The sequence below is a fragment of the Camelus ferus genome, chromosome 20, assembly GCF_009834535.1.
Source record: "Camelus ferus isolate YT-003-E chromosome 20, BCGSAC_Cfer_1.0, whole genome shotgun sequence".
Lineage (NCBI taxonomy): Eukaryota > Metazoa > Chordata > Mammalia > Artiodactyla > Camelidae > Camelus > Camelus ferus.
Genome location: NC_045715.1, coordinates 9,097,492 through 9,112,845, shown reverse-complemented (window position 1 = coordinate 9,112,845; position 15,354 = coordinate 9,097,492). Strand labels below are relative to the sequence as shown.

Sequence of the window (15,354 nt, the reverse complement as noted above, 5' to 3'; positions counted from 1 at the left end):
GACCTCTGTTCTCCCAGGGGCCCTCTCCCCACCTCCCTGCCCCTCTCACTTGGGTCTACAGGCAGGAGCTGCCTCAGGCCACCCACCTGGGACGCTTGCCACTAGCCCGGAAGGGCTCTGGCTCCTGCCTACCTACCTGCTGTTTCTAAACCTCCGCTCTTGGACTCCCCTGGGCTAGACGTGGCTAGCTTTTCTTTTCTCTCCTGGGGAATAGCTGGAATGAGCTGTCAGGTAACTTCCCAGCATCATATCCTCAACCTCACCACGTATAAGCCATAGTGATGGAGATGTGTGTGATTTACCAGTAAGGAAACCCCGAATGAAAAGCGTTTCAGGAGTGCTGTCCCCGTTATGGATGGTGTAGGCTCAACGGTAAGATGATGCATGAAACAATCTGAGAAAACCTAACTCCTGATGGGGGCTCCTGTGCAGAAGGAGGGCCTGGATGACAGGCGTGAGTCATGGGGGAGAGTCCATGAAAAGGGACGGTGGGATGGGGCTGGCCTTGAAGGGTGGGTTGGATATGGAAAAGCACTTGAACATCTAATTCAGTTCCATATCCAGTCCCGTCCACATTAGGCCTGCTGACTGTCTTCCTCTGGTTGTCCTCCCCTATCAGAGCCCGGCATCAGGGGGCCTTGACAAAAGGAGCTAAATATGGGTCTCCCTGACCCGTTTCCATCTGAAATTTGACATTAGAATGGAAACTTCATCACGTTGCTCTGAGACTTTCGGCGGGGTGGGGGGGGGTCACCCAGCTGAGTGTTAGGCACCCCATCCCCCACCGCCCTGGTTTCTGGTGCTCACTACCGCACATCACCTCCTGGGAGCCCTCCTGTGTTGCTGCGGGTATGTGCCACAAGAATGGGACCGTGTATCATGGAGGTGGATGTCGCCTCTGGGTGTTGTACACAGTTTAGATGTGGGTGCAGAGAATAACCTAACCAGCTGGAAGACGAGGGTGGCCGGTGGCATAGGAGTGCAGGAGTGAAGACCAGGTTTGCTCTGGGGCCAGGCATTCTGGGTTCAGATCCCAGTGGTAGCACTCATTGAGTTGTGGAGCCGCAGGCAAGTTGCTTACCCTCTCAGGGGCTCAGTTTCCACGTCTGTGAGATGGGGATAGTGTCATACCTGCCACGTGGGGTTGTGCACACACAGAAATGGAAGTGTGTGTAAGATGTGCACCCTCTTCTGGCACAAGGTAAGTGCCCTGTGAAAGGTCATCATTGCTATTTTAAATGACATCAGAATTATTGTGACCACATCAGGTCAGCGATGTGAGTTGGGAAGTTGTCTGTCAGGAGGTCTAGTGGGGCTGAAGATGAAGGATTTCATCTCTGCAAAGGGACTCTCTTCCCAACTTCTACGGAAGAAGGGCTGGGGGCAGAGATGGGGTTTTGACAAGACATTTCTGCTGATGCTGCCACTTCTCTGGGTGGGGGGTGTGTGTGGTGGGAGGTAGGGCAGGGGAAGGAGAAATGGAAGTGGGGATAAAGGAAGAAAGAGGCTGAGCTGGACCTGTCCATTCAGATACTTAGTTCTGTTAAAAGCAGAGATTTGTCTTGACTTGTTTTTATTTTTCCTTCCCTCTAAACTCTAGTCCTGTTTGATCTCCTTTGAATGATAAGACTCTTTTAAGACTATAACAACCCTCTTCCTCAGAACATTGAACATCAGGATACACACTTTTTGTAAATAGTCACATTGTAGTGGTTTCTCAGACCCAGATCAAACACCCACGTTTTAGACCATTTTTTAAATGGGACCCGAAGCTTCTGAATGAAGAGGTAAACTCTTACACATGCTTCAGAACCCTGCCCAAATGTCACCTTGCCGGCAGAGCTTTCTACCAGACGCAAGTCGGTTGGCCAGCCCCTCCCATGGTTCATCCCTCTATTAGATCCTGTAGTCTGTCAGGTCCTCTAATCCCTCATTTCCTGGTTGGTCTCCTCTCCTAGACTGTGAGCTCCTATTCATCGTTCTTACTCATTTTTTGGGTCCCAGTGCCTAGCCCAGAAGTGCTGAAGGAATGGAGTATGAAGGAAGAGAACGAGTTTCCTGGTTGAAATGCAGAGAAAGCCTTCTCTACACTGTGTGAATGGGAGGAAAAACTAGGAAGCCGTATCTGATGGGACCTCCTGTGGGGGCTCCGCCAACCTGCCCGGACCACTGCAAGCCAGCCTAGGGAACCAGCATCCTTTTTGGCTTTCAGGAGATAAGGGGCTGTCAACACAAGTGGAATAATCAGGGAGAATGGGTGGGAAAGTCGCCCTGGCCTCATAGATCACCGCCATCGATTAGATAAGGGCATGTGTCATTGGAAATGTGCTGGCAGAGAGGGCTTTGAAGTTCCAGGCTGATGATGCTGGGGAAGGATTTTGGTGGCGGGGCGGCAGCCATCCTCCAGGTACCCAGAGATAACCTACCTGATCAAGGGCAGGAGAGGACCAATGCTCTGTGGGACAGCAGAGGGCAGGTGTCTTTCTCTGGAGGTGTTAATGGGCCGTTCCTTTCCTGCTCCTGGGGGGCCCCCGGGGTGGAGTATCAGCCCCTATAAAAGCTCTGGTCCCTGGAAAGAGATCTGGGTGGGTTCTCAGCCACAGCTTAGAGACCCTGAGCTTGCAGACCCTGAGGGGTATAGCTCCCTGAACAGACTTTAGGGTCTGTTGCTTGGAAACTCCTTCCCTGAGTCCCGACGGCACTGATGCCTCCAAGGGCCTTGGAGATTTGGGCTCCTTTACAGAGCACATGCTCAGTAGGTGCTGGAGGAGGCCAGGTCTGCATTTCCCCATGAGGGGTCTCAGGAGGGAGGTAAACTTCCTTCTGAAATGATTTAATGCAAAAGCTTCCAACAAAGAGCAGGCCCACTGCTTTGCACGTGGCACTTTCCCTTCCAGAAATTTCCCATCAATCTCATTTTCTCCCCAACCTCAGCTCCGTGACATGGGGGAGAAGGCATTGATCCCACCCTCTTATGGAGAGGGAGCTCTTGCTTTGCTGAAACGCCAACTGCTGGGGAAATGTCTGGGCTCTGGCAGAACATGCAAGGCGTTTTTCTCAGGCACTCAGTGAGTCCATTTCACACAGCCTGTTTATTGGAAGTGAAATCAAGTCCATATGTTTCAGGTCTCTTTGCTTGATTCTCTGCCATATGATTTTCTCTATGATTGAGGCCCTAAAGTGTGGGATCTTTTGCCTTAGGAGGAGAATGCATCTGGCCCCAAGAGAATATGAACCCCAAGCCTCAAGGGAGCGTGTGCCATGCTGCTCTCTGAGAGATGGATGGATGCAGGGCAATAGAGACAGCCCTGCTGTCCTTTTGGTAAGGTTGTGCACCCAGCGATGAGAGTGTACAGGCTGTCCTCCTAGGGTTTCCAGAGCGGAGACGAGGGTGGTGATTTCCCCCATTAGGAGTCTGCCACGGCTGCGCCTCTCCCTGCCCTCTCCCGTCTCTATCTCCCTGGTAGAGTCTACTTACCTTCATATCAAAGGAATCTCAGAGCCATGGGCATGTGTGTGTGTGTGGGGGGGTGCCCCTATTATTTCCTTTCCAGCACAAAATGGAGAGAGAGAGCTTTTCTCTAAAGAGCCCATTCCAGTACTTTCTCTGGCAGGTGGCAAGAAAGGCGTGGTGATAGGCCACAGGAAAGTCATGAAGACACCAAAGCCCTATGGTATTCCTGGAGAACCAGTCCCAAAGGCTGGGCTGACAGGGCGATTTGGAAGCTGACTGATTTCTTTGGGAAAAATCCTTGCATATATTCAATGGCATGTGATACCCCCGACTGTGGGCTGTGTCAGCCCTCTGTGCAGACAGTGCACGTCCCTGTGATTTTAGGGGTGAGGGGGTGCTCTGTGCCACACTGATGCACCTACACACACATGCACTGCACACTCACATGCTATCTGATGACCGCAAGTCCACAATTAGAATTGTATTCCTTTAGCCTAAGCCCTTGATTCTTGTCACGCTGTTAAGACCCCTGGAGTTTCGGGTTCTGGGTATTTCAGAAGGGCAGATTTGGGTGGAAAAGCTGAGCGAGAGAACCGAAGGATCTTAGCAGGGAGGTGGGGGAGGGGTGGCTCGCAGAGTGGGCTTTGCAGAAGCCCCACAGAGGTGAGGTTTGAGGGAAATCTGTGTAGAACAAGGAGAAGACAGACTCTGCCTTATACATCTGTGAAGGGCCTGCTAGCTCTGCATTTTGGGTTCCTTTGAAGCTGGAAGCGCTATATTATTTTTGACAATATGTTATATGGGCTTCCAGGAGCATGTACCATGGAGATGCCCATTCCTCAGACCATGAGGGGACGGTGCACCGGCTTGGGATGTGGGTAAAGTGTTGTGTGTATGTGTGAATAGCATCTTCTGGAGAGGGTCCCTGGCCTTCACCAGAATCATGAAGATGCCTTGAGGAGCTGGAGCAGAAAGACGTAGCAATGTAGCCTGAGCCTTCGAAGCGTCACAAGTTCAGGGTGGGCAGGAGCTGGGCCAGGACCTGCCTGCCCCAGGCTTCGGAGGGCCCTTCTACCATCACATGAGCTCTTCATGTCTCCTTTGAGCTTGAGAGAAAAAGTCATGTTTTGCTGACCATAAAAGTAGAAAGACACTTAGAAAATCTGGAAAAAAGTAGTGAAGAAAAGAAAAATGAGTCCTAATCCTATTAATTAACTACTGTAAACATTTTGAGCTGTTCCCTTTCGGGGTTTTTTCCTCTTCTTTTGTCTTCTTAAGAGAGAGCTGAGATCATAGTATGTCTATGAATAGAGCCCTTTTCACTTAACATGACCTCATGATCATCTTGCTTGCCATTAAAAAGGTTTTATAAGCATCATTTTCAGTGGCTGTACAATATTCCATTATACGGCTGGGCTACAGCCTACTTACCCATTCTCCTATGGTTGGGCATTTGCAACACTCCCAGCTTTTCACTTTAATAAATAATGCACTGAGAGGCATCTTTGGGTAAGCCGTGCCTACATTTTAGATGATTTCTGTATGAGAGATTCCTAGAAGTCTCTTTTGACTTTTGAAAATACTGTGTGTTAATATGTTGTCAAGACCCGCCTGTAAAGTGTGGACGTTGCAAAGGACTGCGGGCAGAGTGGTGCGGCCAGGCAGTGAGGCACACTGGGTTCCTGCACACTCAGGGCACGCCTCTAGGCGCTGCAGGAATGGTGGAGACTTAAGAAATAAAACGGCCCAGCCTTTATGCTTGGAACCATAACATACTTGAATAGCCCGGAGGAAGAGATGCCTGGGTCTTAGAACCTTGGGGGAAGCCACGCTGTGTTTTTCTGGAAAGGGAGTCTAGAGCTTTCTTCAGTATCTTTTCATCTACAGCGCTTCAAAGAATTGCCCCTGCGATATTGTTTTGGGTATACCGAGTGGGAGAGAACTGTTTTTCTCTATTTCTTCTCTTACTATTTTATCTTACAGTGTTTATAAGAGAAAAAGATAAACTTCTTTTTCATGTGTCATGAACACGACCAGTAGAGTGTATTAAGACGATAGCAGTTGGGTGCTGGTTTTGCAGACTATGAATTAGATATAAGAGGGTCACAGCCTACATCCATCGGGTGGGAGGCAGGTTTTGGCAGTATTTGTCACCTGTACCTACAATGACCTGCCAATCTGTTCACATATAAATCTGCTCCTGCCAACATGAGCCCATGTTACATGAACCTCATGCTGATAGGGCCATATTCTCAGAACATAGTTACATGGGTGCCCGGCACATTCGGTTTAACACACCAGTGTTTCCCCATCCCTTCACTTGGCTGCTCAGAGTTAAAGGTGCTCTTACTGCTCACTCATGGTCATCAGGAAAGCCAGCCCAGCTCTGCCAGTGTAGAAGAGGCCAGGAGATGTGGTCATTGTGTGGGCTCCAGGCCTTTCACTGGGGCCAGAATTAGATGTGCCCGTGGAAACTGACAGCCATTGACTGTATTTATTTTCTCCAGTCTGTGCTGACCACTTCTATTGCTCAGCCAGCTCTGGTTAGCTCTCCAGAGGGGAAATGATAGTGCCACGTGTCCGTAGCCTTGTCCAGGCATCTCCACTGGATGGCCACCCACAGGTGCAGGACTTCCACCAAACCCTCTGAGCTCAGCTTACTGGGAGTGTTCATGGGTTTTGACAAGTCGAGTGCCCATCCATGGTCAGGATAGCTGGGATGGGCGCATGTCTTATCACCCCATTTCCCCTGTGGCATGTCCCTCATCTGTGGCCAAGCGCTCAGCTCTTCATAAGAGGGCCTACGTGCAGAACATGACCAGACAGTAGAGACTATTTTTTTTATATTTTTGAGTTCCACTTGGCTGTTTCTCCAGGTTCAGCTGAGTTGTTTTTCTTCCCTGACTCTTGGCTTTACCTTGGAATAAATCCTTTTCTCATTCTCTGCCACTCGCCTTCCCTCAGCTTTGTTGTCTCCTGACCCAGAACTACGCAGTCTCTGAAAGGGTTTCCATCTACCTGTAATGTGTGCACCCAGTACAGTCAGCACATAAGCCGAATTCTTATTTGGCCTCAGCTCCGTTGCCAAAGGAACCAAACCCCACCGTGAGGACAGGTGAGGGTCGGGCCACTGCCCACCCCTCAGGTGTAAGGAATATCTGCTCTTGGCCTAAGGAGCAGGAGAACATCAAACACACACATCTGTGACCACTGCCAGTCCTAATCCATAATGCAAAACAGACAAGCAAGAAAACACTCAAAAAACAATCCTTTGTTGATGGTTATGGGGAAGATGGCTAAACGCTTAGACCTTTGAAGGATATGAAGACATTCTTCCTCATACTTAATCAGACTCTCCTTGGCCATGATTTCAGCTTATGTCTTCTGGTTCTGTCCAGATAAAGACACTATTCTCTACATATGGTCTTTTTAATAAGTTATATCTTACATATAAAATAAAACATGTCAAACATTTCCTGTGTAAGATAACTTTTAATAAAATATATTTTGTATGTGAAAAGTTATATTGTATACTTTAATAGAACTCATATTTAAATATTTTAAATATATTTTAAAATTTATATTTGAATATATTATTACAAGTAAAATACATTTGTATATAAAATGTTATAGATTAATATAAATAAAAAATTAAAACATTTGATATTGGTACATTCATTTAAAAATATTAAAATAGACTATTTAAATGTATGAAAATAAATAAATATTGAAATCAATGCCGATGGTTTAATACTAAAATTAAATAATTGGACCCAAGTGTTATTTTTGTATAAATAAAAGGCGTTATAAAATGTTTCTAAATTGTAAAAAGGGTACCTAGTTTGGTCTGGGTCCGTCAGTAAGTTCCCATCCGGGGGCCACAGCGCCCCCTGTCGCTGTCTCGGCGCCAGGGCCCTGATGTACTGTTTGTCCTCCCGCCCGCAGGCATCGGCAAGAACGTCATCTGCGACCGCACGGCCACGCCGCTGGACGCCTTCCGCATGATGTCGGCCGCCCACTACTACCCCAAGCTCATGAGCATCATGGGCAACGTGCTGCGCTTCCTGCCGGCCTTCGTGCGCATGAAGCAGCTCATCCAGGAGGGCTATGTGGGCGAGCTGCTGGTGTGCGAGGTGCAGGTGCACGGCGGCAGCCTGCTGGGCAAGAAGTACAACTGGAGCTGCGATGACCTGATGGGCGGCGGCGGCCTGCACTCGGTGGGCACCTACATCATCGACCTGCTCACCTTCCTCACCGGCCAGAAGGCCGTCAAGGTTCACGGGCTGCTCAAGACCTTCGTGAAGCAGACCGACCACATCAAGGGCATCCGCCAGATCACCAGCGACGACTTCTGCACCTTCCAGATGGTGCTGGAGGGCGGGGTGTGCTGCACCGTCACGCTAAACTTCAACGTGCCCGGCGAGTTCAAGCAGGACGTGACCGTGGTGGGCTCGGCCGGGCGCCTGCTGGCGGTGGGCACGGACCTGTATGGGCAGCGCAACAGCGCCCCAGAGCAGGAGCTGCTGGTGCAGGACGCCACGCCCGTCAGCAACTCCCTGCTGCCCGAGAAGGCCTTCAGCGACATCCCCTCGCCCTACCTGCGCGGCACCATCAAGATGATGCAGGCGGTGCGCCAGGCCTTCCAGGACCAGGACGACCGGCGCACGTGGGACGGGCGGCCGCTCACCATGGCCGCCACCTTCGACGACTGCCTGTACGCCCTGTGCGTGGTGGACACCATCAAGAGGTCCAGCCAGACGGGCGAGTGGCAGAACATCGCTGTCATGACGGAGGAGCCCGAGCTGAGCCCCGCCTACCTGATCAGCGAGGCCATGCGCCGGAGCAGGATGTCCCTGTATTGCTAGCAAGGAACGGGGACCCAGCGCGACTTTGGTTAGGTCCCCCGTGGGGCCGGGAGAGTGGGAAAGGCCAGGGGGACAGGCGGCCTCGAGGAGTGTGGGGACGGGGAAGGGGAAAGGCGGTGTGAGAAAATGGCATCTGGGAGACCGAGCTCCTGCCCAGGTGAGGGCCCCCCCCCCCAACAAGACTGTTGCAGGGCTGAGCTAGTACCTGGGGGTATTCAGAGGGCCTGCTCCGAGGTCGTCCCTGCTGGCGCCTGCGTAGAGAGAGGAGGTTCAGCTGCCTCTGCTGCCCTTCACTGTGGGGCGGGGCGGGGTTGCGGTCCTCCGCACCTCGTCCCTCCCCGACACCTTGGCCTCCTTTGCAAGCCAAATGCTCCTGCGAGGTCAAGGCCCTGTATCCAGTGGCAGCTCAGTTGGCAGGAGAAGGCACATCTTCACACGTCCACGCAAGCCTGTGGGTCTGGGGAGAGGTGGGGGCGCAGCGGCTAACGAGAAAGTTCAGATTCCAGGAAGCCACTTAGTGTCTGAAGGAGAAAGTACTTGGTAGCAAAGTGTGTAGCTTTCTTGATTGATTGGTCTTCCTCCCAGGACGCAGGAGGGCGTGCCTTCCTCACTGACTTTTTGCCCTTCTGACCTGAGGTGGGGTGTGGGAATGCCAGGAACCACAAGAAGAGGGAGGGGTTCCCTTGAACCGAAAGGAGAGAGCAAGGGTACACCCTGCACCCAGACAGATGAGGCAGAGAGGAAAATGTCCCTTTGGATTTGTGAGCAGCGAAAAGCCCACGAGGAGCCACCGTGTAACTATTTCCCGTGGGATGGGGTGGAGGGTAAGAGGGGCCGGGTACTGGGGTGGGGAGGCTGTCCTTTGACGGGGCCAAGGAGACAGCAGGAGCTTGGGGTTTGAGGGCCTGCTCTGTGCTGGTCTCCAGGACTGGGGGCAGCTGTGCGCACCCGGGTGGCAGTGACGGTTCCCCAGCAGCAGAGAGTGAGCCAGCCCAGGCCCAGGCTCTCCTAGGAAACTGGGGAAGGGCTCTTCGGAGATTCCCCAGCTTTGTGGATTGAAAAAGGGAAATCTTCAGGTCTACTCAGATATAATCCTCTTCCCTTAAAAAGTAAATAAATAAATAAAAGTCAAGGCTCTTTTCCTTAGCTTTGACCTTTGCTTTCATGAATCACACACCTGAAAAATTTTGAATAGGTATTAAAAGGCCAGCAAGGAATATCATTTTCAGTGTTTCTAAATAGGGTTTCAAAGCCCTCTGATGTGTATACTTCACGTAGGCTTGAAAAGCCTAATGTAGGAAAAAAAAATCTTCCTTCCCTTGGTCTCCTGTCTCTCTTGTCTTGTCACCCTCTGCTTATAACTGTAGGCTTGGAGCAGGCAGTGCGGAAGGGACTCACTGGACACACACACACTCTCTCTCTCTCTCACTCACTCACTCACACACACACACACACACACACACACGTTGATAAATGCTCACTATCACCAGTGTTACTAGAAATCACTCTTAAAAATTCAAACCAAAAAGAAAGCCCAAGTCAAATACATTTTGAAAATGGGAAATTACACTTTTGTTCTCTTTTCTTAATCCTTCACCCTTCCTCTCCCCCATAGGACATTTGTCAAGGTCAGTGTGGAGACTGTTACTTGTAAATCTACATAGTGTGTGTTTACAGTCACAGAAATCCAACTGTTGTCTTTGGCACACAAGTGAGGCTTAAGCTTCTTTTCAGACGGCTGGCAGGCGGCCTGGAAGAGAATTTAAGGGGCCCAGAGGGCACCCCCAGGCTCTCAGAGCAAAACCTGAAACTGAGCAGTCTGGTCAGTTGCAGCCTCCCTCCTCCTCCCTAGGTCGGTGCACGAGGGTGCAGCGTGGTCAAGCCCCAACACCACGGGGATGTTGGGATTCTCTCACACAGAGGAGTAAGGATTACATTCCCAGAAGGAATGACCTTGCTTCCTGGGGCCTCACTGCAACATGCTGAGGTTAGTCACCTGAAACTCACCATTGTACGTTAGGTCCCTGTGCTGTTGGCAAAGTTCATGATCAGCGTGCCAGCTTTTGTAGCTATCAGTTCAAAACTAGAGACTTGGTAGAATGGAAGTCTCCCAGTAACAGTTTGAGCAGAGGGTCATGCCATGGACTGTTTTGGTTCAGATTGTCCTAAATTCCTTTCTAGATAAATAGCTTTTGTGGAAATTGAGTGGAAATAATTTTTATTTTCCTAGCTAGCCCAAAGGCTGTGATTAAGGATGAAGAAAAAGGAAACTAGTGACTCTGTGGGTCTCATTTTTCTAAGTCATTTATAATCTAAGTAGGGATATTCCTGTTTCTGTACTTAACTAAAATACTTGGGAGTTTTTTTCCCCTAAAAGATCTCTGAGCTCTGTGATAAATATTTAGTGTCTAAAATAAAAATTCTCACTTGAGGCTGGGGTATAGAGAAAGAATATATATTCTTTAAAAGAAGCATGAAAATATTTTAGTAAGTGTTCTCAAATTTTATCTACTGAAATGCATGTGGTAGGGACAAGAGGAAGACAAGACCTAGATAGTTCATTTTTGAAAAAAACAAAAACTATAGTAAATGGGTTCCCTGGTGCCCCTTTGGCCCCTGCCCTACTACTTGCAAAGACTTGACTGGGAGCCACAAGGTACAGCAGAAATCTCAAGCTTTCAGCAACATTCTACAGAAGGACTTTGTTCCGGCCCAGCATCCCTAACAGTCCCCCACAGGGGACTGGGTACCATCAGAAGGATTTGGGCTCAGATGGAGTCTTGGGAGTGATCGGCCCCTTTCTGCCTTATTGATTGTGTTTTGGGGACCTGGAGTAATGGAGTCTCCATTTTAGGGGCATCACACTTAGTCCCTCCTTCCCTGCTTTGTGGCCATCATCGTATGTTTGCCACTGGTGGCCTCTGCTGATGTTCCAGATTCTGAGATTCTAAGTCAGGCTCTTACCCGGTGCCCACAAGGGTTTGGGAATGCTCCGTGCTTGCTTAGAAGGTTTGGATGCTCTGAGGTTTCTTCTGGAGAGAGTCCAGGACCACTGTCAGCTTCCTTACGACTTCTGCCCCCGATGGCAGAGGCACGGCAGGGGACGCTCCTCAGCCTACCTGGTAGCAGGTACCTCTAGCCTCTAAGGGCAGTCTTGGTTGACTCCAGCTGAAGATGATCTTCTCCCAGACCCTGCCCTGTCTGCGGGGATCCATCTAAATACTCCCCACACTCCCACATGTCCTGACCTTCCACTGTGTGCAGGGTGTTTTAAGTACAGTATCTCACTTAATCCATAAAAACAACTCCATAGTAGTGGGTTGTTCCATTTTACACGTGAGAACATGGGGGCTGAGAGGAAAAGTAATTTGTCCAGAGCCACAGAACTACTAAGTAGAGGAGGGATCACTCGAATCCCAAACCTTTCTTCGCCTCCAAACCACGCTGCCTCCCAGGTTTGAGTTTCTCCAGTTCCGTGCGGGGCAGGGAAGCACTCCTGGTGGAACCCTGTTGGGGTCTATGGAGCAACAGCAATTAGAGCTCAGTGTGACCTGCGTGGGGCTCCACTCTGCCACTGTCGGCACCTTCCCGTTGAGCAGGACGCCACGTTTGATGTTCTGCCAGAAGGTTCCTTGTTGAGCTGCATATAGAAGAGTCGATTTTTCTTCCCCTTCCAAAAGGGGAATGTCACTCAGCTTCTTTTAGAACCAACTTCGTGGGTTGATTCTGATTGTAGGTGATGCAGCAAACTGCAGATTTGGGAAGTTTCAAAACACTGTTGGCCGATTATTGTAGACGGTTGGGTTTTGCTCTTGCTGGTCTGAGTATAACAGGAAAATGGCTTTTCTCAGGGAATGGGGCTCCTAAAGTTCATTTGTTTGGGACTCAGATTTGAGCTGTGCGTTGTGTTTCTACCTGTAGACTCTCTTAAGTCTTCATCATGTCTCGTAGCTGCAGCTGTGGAAATTGACCTGTGGTCATAAAATAGGTTTCTGATTGCATTGCTTTTATTCTGGTGGCTGTGGGGTGGGGATTCAGTATTGCTAAGGGTACCTTGGGGAGAAGGTAAATCTATTTTCATCTGAAGGGACTTCAGAGCCCAATCAATATGTTCAGTTCCTTTATTTTTACATCCCGAAGATGTTAAGTGACGACCAAGGTCACACCGCTTCAGAGCGGTAGAGCCAGGACTAAAATTCCAGTTTTCTGACTCTAAGATCCCATCCTGCCTCACACAGCATCTTCAGAGCTCTCAGATGGGGAGCGGGAGGCCTACAGAAGTGCGATGACTCGTCTGAGGTCCCATAGCTAGTTGATGGAAGAGCTGCATTTAGAACTCAGACCTGCAGTGGACCTGAGCTGTTGCAGCTGAATTTTTTTTGGTTTTTTTAAGAAACTCAATGATGTCTTGAGAGGACTCAGAAAACTAGCTGTTTAAAATTTCCCCTTGTGACTGTAATGTGAACAACAGTCTCTAATTTGTATTGTCTTTGGCCAGGGTGGAGGGCACATATGCAGATGTCCACCTTTGGGATTCCTGAGGCCCCCACCCCTCTCCCGGATCAGATCTAGGCCTTGACTCCCTTAGGACCCCTGCCCTCCCCGCCACCCACTTTTCCGGCCGTCCAAATCCAGAAGTTTATAGGGCAGAGGCCACAACGCTGGGGAGCTTTGTTGTTGTTTTTTTGATCAACTCTCAGAGCCCTGCATTTCAGTTCCTTTTTGGGGATAGGAAGGTAATGAAAGAAAAGCTGTATTTGTCTGCAGCCCGCAGGCCCCCCCCAGCCTGCCCTGCCCCACCCCACCCCGGGGTAGAGAAGTGGGCAGGTGGGGAGTGCTTCAGGATGTCTCCCAAGAGGAGTGAAGACCTTCTTGCTGCTTAAAGAGGTGATGGGCACAGTGGTCTCATCATAGCCTGGAGGTGAAGCCAAGACCTTATCCGAGTAGCTACACCAGTTAGCAGCAGCAGCTGGTGGCCTACCGACCTTTCCTTCCCCGAGACACAGTCCCTATTTGCCGGAGTTCTTGGGAGGGCTACCCAAGCGGCTGGCTCAGTCAGGCTCCTAAAGTGTTGCACTACTGAATGCTCTCGAATCTGTTGCCCCTTTCTGTTTACGCCAGCAGTGAGGAGAGTCATCACGAGGCCATGTCACATGCAGTGGCTCCATGCTTAGCGTGGCAGTCAAAAGCTTGTCTGGGAGGGTGTGAGCAGGGCCCACAGACTAAGTCTGGTGCCAGCTATCTGTCCTTCCCCGTCCATCCAGGTCTCTGCTGTGCCCCGCAGCCATCACAAAGGCTATGTTGTTGGATGTTCCCCGTAGTTGTTCCTCATAAACTTGATGGGATTCTTTGTGATTCTAGTCCGAGGCTCAGAAAGAAAACACAAGCAGGAGACCTGCCTACTCCTGTCCGCCACCCCCACCCCCACCCGGACCCCTGCCAGGCATCCAGCTGAATTTAGTATTCCGCCCTGTGCCTTGCCCAGGGGAGGGGGAAGTTTCTAGCAAGTATGGCTTTCTGTTTGTTGCCTGGTGCTTTTACTGTACTTCATTTTTTTTTTTAACCAAAATTGCATTTGTTTGATTGTCAGCGTCGAGTATATATTTATTGTGTTTTACAAACATGAGTATATATATGTATGTATATGTATAAAACCAAACTTATATATAAAAGTCAAGGCATGTATACTAGATATTTTAAAGAGTTATTTATCAAGGGCAAAAGATGTGTGTTATAAAGTAAACAGAGTCTATATTTTATATATAATGTGATAGCAAAAAAATAGCTTATAAATTATAGAAGGTTTGGGTTTTTTTTAATTATTAAAGCAAAACAAAAAAAGACAATGAATGCAACTGTTCTTAGTGTTTTAAAGGCCACATTGCTGTGGGAGGCGGCCTTCCCTACCAGGCCCTCGGGCTGGACAGTCCGTGCCCCGGCCCAGAGCAGATGCCTGCTGTTACCTCTGCGATGCTCAGGGGGCTGTGGTTACCATCATTCCACCCACTGGCCTGTACCACTTCAAACCTGGCTTCCTGCTGTCCTCAATTTGCGTTGGTTGGATAAAGGAATGGAAGTACCAAATAAATATTGAAGAGAAGATACGAGTCCAGCTGTTTTCCTGTTTATTAGAGGGTGCTCCATCTGATGAGTTAGGTACCTGGCCAGTTTATGGGATGTGAAGCAAGAATGGGGTGGGAATGATGGTGGAGCATCCAGGGTGTGTGTGGGTGTCTGTGTGTATGTATCTAGCATGGGAGAAGCTGTTCTTTTTGATTGTAGATACATGTAGATGTGGATGTTAGAACTGGAGGCAATTTAGAGCAATCTGGTTCAAAGCCTCATTTTGAAAATGTGGAAATGGTGGGGAGATAACCTGTATAAGGCCATTTGGGGTGTGTGTGTGTGTGTCTGGGTGGTTGAAAGTCTGGTCCCAACAAACAAGAAGATGACAGCATAGACTTTAGATTGGGGGAGAAAATTTTAGAATTCTCTGTTATTTCAAGATCTTGACCTAATACCACCCACCAAGCTCTGCAAGACATGTTCTAACAGGCTCAGCTGACTATTTTCAAGAGCATCTTTGCTTACTTCGTTCTTAGTAGTGTTTAAGGGCAACCATCTAGAACTGAGCTCAGCCGAATTTCAAATTTGCATGAATGAGGATGGGCTGGCCTTTCCTTTCCACCATCTGCTGTCTTAAAGAACGCACGTAGGTAATTCTTCTGGTCCATGCTTTCCGTTCACTTAAAAACAGTTTAGACTCAGGAAGAAGAAAACAAAAGCTGAGATTCCGTGATTCATTCCTTCATGAGCAAGTCATGATGTTAATGCATTCAGAACGCAGCCCATCTGTTAAGGCAATAAAATTGCAGCAAACTCTTGGGTTCACATGGGTTATTACGATGCACGTATAACATTCTGAACCTTATGACACTGTAGTAAGTCTAAGCTCAGTACTGAAGAAGGCAGTGAGAGAGAACACTTTGTCAAAGCTGAACGCCTCACTTGCCCAAATGTACTACGTGGCTGCCG

At 49.2% G+C, this 15,354-nt stretch overlaps 1 protein-coding gene across 1 annotated transcript in view; it reads left to right on the top strand.

The window, feature by feature from the left end:
- The window catches only part of GFOD1 (glucose-fructose oxidoreductase domain containing 1), a 91,539-nt gene extending 77,116 nt beyond the window's left edge, over positions 1-14,423 (top strand). The window contains exon 2 of the mRNA XM_032462505.1: positions 7,400-14,423. Coding sequence (XP_032318396.1) covers positions 7,400-8,319 — 920 coding nt within the window. The 3' untranslated portion in view covers positions 8,320-14,423. The remainder of the gene's footprint in view (positions 1-7,399) is intronic.
- Positions 14,424-15,354: the final 931 nt, after the last annotated feature.